At 45.2% G+C, this 6896-nt stretch overlaps 1 protein-coding gene across 1 annotated transcript in view; it reads right to left on the bottom strand.

Annotated features, from left to right (window-relative positions):
• CDK8 (cyclin-dependent kinase 8) overlaps nt 1–6794 on the bottom strand; it is an 88084-nt gene extending 81290 nt beyond the window's left edge. Inside the window, exon 1 of the mRNA XM_010851253.1 lies at nt 6629–6794. Coding sequence (XP_010849555.1) covers nt 6629–6794 — 166 coding nt within the window. The remainder of the gene's footprint in view (nt 1–6628) is intronic.
• Nucleotides 6795–6896: the final 102 nt, after the last annotated feature.

Below are 6896 nucleotides of genomic sequence, written 5' to 3'. Positions count from 1 at the left end.
AGGACACCACCTTTATGGCAGAAAGTGAAGAGGAACTAAAAAGCCTCTTGATGAAAGTGAAAGTGGAGAGTGAAAAAGTTGGCTTAAAGCTCAACATTCAGAAAACGAAGATCATGGCATCCGGTCCCACCACTTCATGGCGAATAGATGGGGAAACAGTGTCAGACTTTATTTTTGGGGGCTCCAAAATCACTGCAGATGGTGATTGCAGCCATGAAATTAAAAGACGCTTACTCCTTAGAAGGAAAGTTATGACCAACCTAGATAGCATATTCAAAAGCAGAGACATTACTTTGCTAACAAAGGTCCGTCTAGTCAAGGCTATGGTTTTTCCAGTGGTCATAGAATGTGAGAGTTGGACTGTGAAGAAGGCTGAGCACCCAAGAATTGATGCTTTTGAACTGTGGTGTTGGAGAAGACTCTTGAGAGTCCCTTGGACTGCAAGGAGATCCAACCAGTCCATCCTGAAGGAGATCAGTCCTGGGTGTTCATTGGAAGGACTGATGCTGAAGCTGAGACTCCAATACTTTGGCCACCTCATGTGAAGAGTTGACTCATTGGAAAGACTCTGATGCTGGGAGGGATTGGGGAAAGGAGGAGAAGGGGACGACAGAGGATGAGATGGCTGGATGGCATCACTGACTCGATGTATGTGAGTCTGGGTGAACTCCGGGAGTTGGTGATGGACAGGGAGGCCTGGCGTGCTGCGATTCATGGGGTCGCAAAGAGTCAGACACGACTGAGCGACTGAACTGAACTGAACTGAACCTCTTGAGGTAGTTGTCATGGTTAAGGCACTTAGTAATATATGTATTTAGAATGGTGCCTAGCTATGGTAAGTGTTCGTGTATGTTAGCTATTACTAGTCTCGTTCAGGATGTTAGCTGTGAAAGGGAGATGAGTAGAGCCTACAGCATCAGGGCTAAAACTGGGAGTGAACATAAGATCAAAGGAAGCTTTGTTAGTCGCGAGAGACTGGAGGTATTTCCTTAATTCAATGGAACCGGTTATAAGGGATTAATAAGAATGATGAATAGTTATGGACCCCTAAACTAGCAAAAGAGACTGGACCAGAGAGGGGAGACTTGTGCATGAACATCTCCTCTGTGGTTAACAGGTAGGAGGAGAAAAGGACACAAACTATTGTCACAGATCTGCTGCCCTACAGTCAACCCCAAAACACAGTGGTGTGAAACAGAAATTGATTGTTTCTCGCCTTTCTGGGGGTTGGCTGGGCTCAGCAGTCCAGTCTCACATTTTCCTACATCACCTGGGAGAGCTCTTAAATGGCAGAGGTTAAAGTGTTAAGGTCTCTTGAAGCTGGGGCTCTGGAACTTAGACGTTATCACTTCTACCACATTCTGTTGGTGAAAGCAAGACTCAAGATCAGCCCAGTTTCAAAGACTGGACAAGTAGACCTCACCTCTTGTGAATAGGAAGTGCAAAATATCATCCATGCTTTTCTGTCTACCAGTTCAGTTCAGTTCAGTTCAATCGCTCAGTAGTGTCCGACTCTTTGCGACCCCGTGAATCGCAGCACGCCAGGCCTCCCTGTCCATCACCAACTCCCAGGGTCCACCCAAACTCATGTCCATCGAGTCGGTGATGCCATCCAGCCATCTCATCCTCTGTCGTCCCCTTCTCCTCCTGCCCCCAATCCCTCCCAGCATCAGGGTCTTTTCCAATGAGTCAACTCTTCAACATGAGGTGGCCAAAGTATTGGAGTCTCAGCTTCAGCATCAGTCCTTCCAATGAACACTCAGGACTGATCTCCTTCAGGATGGACTGGTTGGATCTCCTTGCAGTCCAAGGGACTCTCAAGAGTCTTCTCCAACCAGGCATGGATATATATGACTCTGTAGATTTGGTGAAAGTAGTTCTGTTTCAGATGGCTTTGGTTTTCTCTATATGGTAAAAGTTTGCCTGCTGTGAATGAGCAGACAGGTGTGGAAGGAGAGAAAGCAATGATTTCATACCTGAAAAGACTGCAGGTTGAAAACAACCTTTGGGCGGAATCAGAGAGATAGCTGGCAGGCCGTCCTAGGACTTCCAGCCAATGTCAAGGGCCCATCTGCAGGAGCCATGCAGTGTATCAGTATCCGTCTGCCCTGCTGTGAGGTTTTTGACACCAGCACTCAACAGCCCAGGTGGAGACCAGACAAAGACAGATGTTGGATTCATCCTGGATTAGGGCCCTGCCAGCTGGGTAGGATGAAAAGATGAGGGATGGCAAGTGAGGATTATTGGCAGCAGTGAGTGAAAAGGACAGACTATGACATTTAAGCTGGGTCAGGAGGGAAATGAAGACAGGATTTCCCCTCTTTTTAACACTAGCTTGATGTTTTTAATTTAATGTTTTGCAAAATAATTTTAAAAATGCCTACACTCATCCCTTGCTTCATTAATGTCTATGTATGGTGCCAAGACTCTTCCATCAAATACCTACTAAGTAAAAGAGACAGCTGAAAAAATACATATAACAGGTTAAAAAATTACTTTTCTTAGCTAAGAGATTCCCATTACAGTGACCAGTAAGAATGTCGCAAACTGAAAATTTCTCCCATTTGTTGATGATGAATTCTGCTCTCGTGTTCTGTAACTTTTAAAGAAAATTTACCTCTTTAAATTGATATTCAGGAATATAATATTGTCCTTTTATCCCTCTGCTGGACACCTTTTTTCTTGAATAAGCATATGACTTTAATTTTCATTTCAAAGTTTATTTTGCTATACCACAGTGTAGCAAGTAATCTATAGGATCACCGTCTAGTTTCATGTTAGTTTTTCAAGGTTTAACATCTTACTCTGGTTTTTCATTCCAATATGCTTCACCCTCCGCATAGCTGGACTATGCTACTCAGAAAAGCTGAGTCATTTCTGGCTTGTTCCTGTCCAGTCATGAGTCTCCTGTGAGCCACAGAGCTCTCTTTCTATCGAACACAAACACGATTAGGTCACCTTTGCAACCACCTGATACTTGATATGTAAGGTTATTTGTTTCCGTGCGGATCCATGCTCAGAAACTCTGGGGCTTTTCCACCCTTCATAACCCTTCCCCTTACTAGCCCAAGGTCAAGTTCCATCAGATGATTGTCCTTCTTTCTCTGAAACCCTATATCCTTTTTAAATTTTAAAACGCTGTTTTATTTACATCATTACTCCGCTCAGAAATCTTCAAGGATCCTGTGTGACCTTTCACCGCCTACAGCCTGGCTCCTTTATCTAATATTCCAGCCTTTATTTACTTAAGCCTGACATGATGAAAACACCTTAAGGCAGCTTGCAGTGGAAACGTTGGAATTAGATTCATTAGCTCCACATAGCTACGTTTCCCACAGTCTGAGCTCTTCCGAGTCTCCACTACGGTTCCTAACCAGTTTCTCCTATGCTGCTTTCCATCCAATTAAACAGTGGTTTGTGACCTTGGGTGTCCATTGAAAATACCTGGTGAATCACTCTAGCAATTCTGGTGTAATTAATCTGGGCTGCAACTGAGCACTTGGATTTTTAAAGCTCCCTGGTGATCCTAATGGGCATTCAAGGTTGGGAATCGCTACGCAGGACACGTTTATTGATTCTCTCTAAACAATCACCATTCCCCTCTTTCCCTCATTCATACTCCCCTTCCTTCTTTACTTCTCTAAATCCTGTCACCTCTTTGAAATTCAACTCAGGTATTGCTGGGATCTTAACTCATCACCCAAAGCCAATACCTTCCCAAAGTAATGCCCTTTTATTGTTGTTGTTCAGTTGCTAAGTCACGTCTGACTCTTTGCGACCCCATGAACTGGATTTTAAATTTCAATTAAGGTTGTCATTGTAAGAAGCCAAGATCATTTAAACATTTTCAGTACATAAAACAGAAAACATACAGAAGATCCTTTTAATGATACAGTTTTAATTCTTTTATACCTTTTTATTCCTAATTGTAAAAAGTCCTGGAGTTAAGAGACACACACAACCTAGATGCCCATCGACAGATGAATGGATAAAGAAGTTATGGTACATATACACAATGGAATATTACTCAGCCATAAAAAGGAACACATTTGAGTCAGTTCTGATGAGGTGGATGAACCTAGAACCTATTATAGAGTGAAGTGAGCCAGAAACAGAAAGATAAATATCATATTTTAACACACATATACAGAATCTAGAAAAATGGTTCTGAAGAATTTATTTACAAGGCAGCAATGGAGAAACAGACATAGAGAATAGACTTATGGACATGGGGAGAGGGGAGGAGAGGGTGAGATGTATGGAAAGAGTACCAAGGAAACTTACATTACCATATGTAAAATAGATAGCCAACGGGAATTTGCTGTTTGACTCAGAAAACTCAAACAGGGGCTCTGAATCAACCAAGAGGGGTGGGATGGGGAGGGAGATGGGAGGGAGATTCAAAAGGGAGGGGATATATGTATACCTATGGCTGATTCATGTTGACATTTGACAGAAAACAACAAAGTTCTGTAAAGCAATTATCCTTCAATTAAAAAAAAAAAAAAAAAGACACACAAAAAAGGCCAGGTACTACTACAGTAAATGAGATTAATTAGGGTTAGGGTTAGGGTTTCGGCAGGTTATGAGACCTAGAAATACAGATATCCAGAGTGATCCATCTCTCTGTCCCAGTTATCATATCTAGAACCCTTGTAGAGTCACTTTATCTTGGGCTACAAAACTGAAGCAAGATACTAGATTCAGGTTCGGTACATTACCTGACCATCTGTCCACAGAAATCTGTAGAAATTTCCACATGGTAAATTATATGGTTAGACTTTATATTATTTTATTCCTTGGGTAGGGAGTATTATGGGAGAAGGCAATGGCACCCCACTCCAGTACTCTTGCCTGGAAAATCCCATGGATGGAGGAGCCTGGTAGGCTGCAGTCCATGGGGTCGATAGGAGTCGGACATGATCGAGCGACTTCACTTTCACTTTTCACTTTCATGCATTGGAGAAGGAAATGGCAACCCACTCCAGTGTTCTTGCCTTGAGAATCCCAGGGATGAAGGAGCCTGGTAGGTGCCATCTATGGGGCCCACAGAGTTGGACATGACTGAAGTGACTTAGCAGCAGCAGCATCAGGGAGTATTATACTCATTAAAACTCATATAGATACTTGAAATGATTTCTGCTTGAATTTTAGATGTCTCTCGTGTGATTTTCTCAAACTTGTACTCACAGTTCTTGAGGTCATTGCACTAACATGCATTAATCCTGTTTGTAAAAAGTTTGCATTCTTTTTTCAGTCACACTGCACAGCATGCAGAATCGTAGTTCCCCAAACAGGGATCAAACTTGTGCTCCCTACAGTGGAAGCGTGGAGATCTAACCACTGGTCTCCCAAGGCAGCCTCAAGTGCATTTTTCTCTGCTCATTCATGCAGTTGTCTGGGGGACATGTTGCGCCAGGCCCTGTGCTGAGTTCTGGGACTATAAAAATGAATGAAACCATTTGTTCAAATGGAAGGAGTTTGGACCTTAGATGGAAGAGACCTATAAATGAACAGAAAATCACATCATTGTAGGAACTTACTCAGTGGCTGTCTTTTTCAATTGAAAAGGAGGGCAAGAGGCCTGGTTGGTCTCATCTTCTGCTGTTATCACTAGCACCTAATTCCTAGCAGCACCCAGTAAATATTTGTTATCCTTGGAGAAGGAAATGGCAACCCACTTCGTATTCTTGCTTGGAAATCCCCATGGACAGAGGAGCCTGGTGGGCTACAGTCCATGGGGTGGCAAAGAGTCCGATGAGACTTAGGGATTGAACAGCAAAATGAGTAAATACTAAAACAGGTCCACAGAGGAAGCAATGGGTGCCCCCATAGAAAGGACATGGGCCTAGTTTTATGTGTGTCTGGAGGTTGGCGTTACAGTGTCAAGTCAGAGGTATCAGAGAAAAAAACCCTTTGACCATGAGATATGAAATGAGTCCTGGGAGATAAAGGAAATTAGGTAAAAGTAGGGTTGGGGTTGCCTAGGAGTTCCCAAGACTGAATTTCAAGTAGTTCCCAGATACCAAGAAGAGTCCAGTCTGTAGCAGTATGCGGCAGAGATGACAGTGAAGGGGCTTGCAGGCGGCATCATTTATACATTTCCATTTTTAGTCTCTAATAACTATGCCAATTAAAAAGCAAACCAACAAACGTCCGTCGACCCCTACGACACTGGTAGCTCATGGATTCCCAAGCTCACACCGGCTTGTTACCCAGGAGCTCAGCGTGATGGCGGGGATCGACTATCGGCTCCCCAGTTAAGGCCATGAGTGAATGAATGAAGAATCACAGCACTGTGAGCACCCGCACAATGACTGAGTCTTCTGGACCATAGGGAAGTCGGGGAGCCCCTACCAGGCTGAACAGGGACTCAAGGGTTTAACGAGTGGTGTGAGGCGAGTCTGGAAAGCGTCACATCTCAGAAATAAAACCAGAGGCACGACTGTGGGGAGAGTTTCAACGCGCCTTCCTAGCGGGAAGGTGAAGCAACAGGAGTAAAAAGCACTCGAGAGTTGACGAGGGCTGGCAATTTCCGACGAGCGATACGGGAAAGCGGCTGGGTGTTGAGCTACGCGGTACCCAGGCGATCCAGGGATAGGAGCCTACAGCTGGGCTTCACGCCAACCGGGGAGGGCGGCCCGGAGACCGCCAGCGCCGAGGGCCGGAACGCTGGACGCCGCCTCCCGGGCCCCGCCGGACGCGGTTTCCGGTCGTACCGGCGTGCGCCCGGCAGCGGTGGAGCGAGCATCTCCAGTCGCGCAGGGGGCGCGGCCCGGCTGTCCCGCCTCCATAGCCTTGCGGGACTGTCCCGCGGCACAGCAAGAGGCCTCTCCTCAGCAGACGCCCACAGAGGGCAGCAGCCTCCAGAGGCGCGGATGCGAGCTCCGCCCGCC

The sequence above is a fragment of the Bison bison genome, unplaced genomic scaffold (assembly GCF_000754665.1).
Source record: "Bison bison bison isolate TAMUID 2011002044 unplaced genomic scaffold, Bison_UMD1.0 scf7180017864299, whole genome shotgun sequence".
Lineage (NCBI taxonomy): Eukaryota > Metazoa > Chordata > Mammalia > Artiodactyla > Bovidae > Bison > Bison bison.
This window is presented reverse-complemented; position numbering and strand designations above follow the sequence as displayed.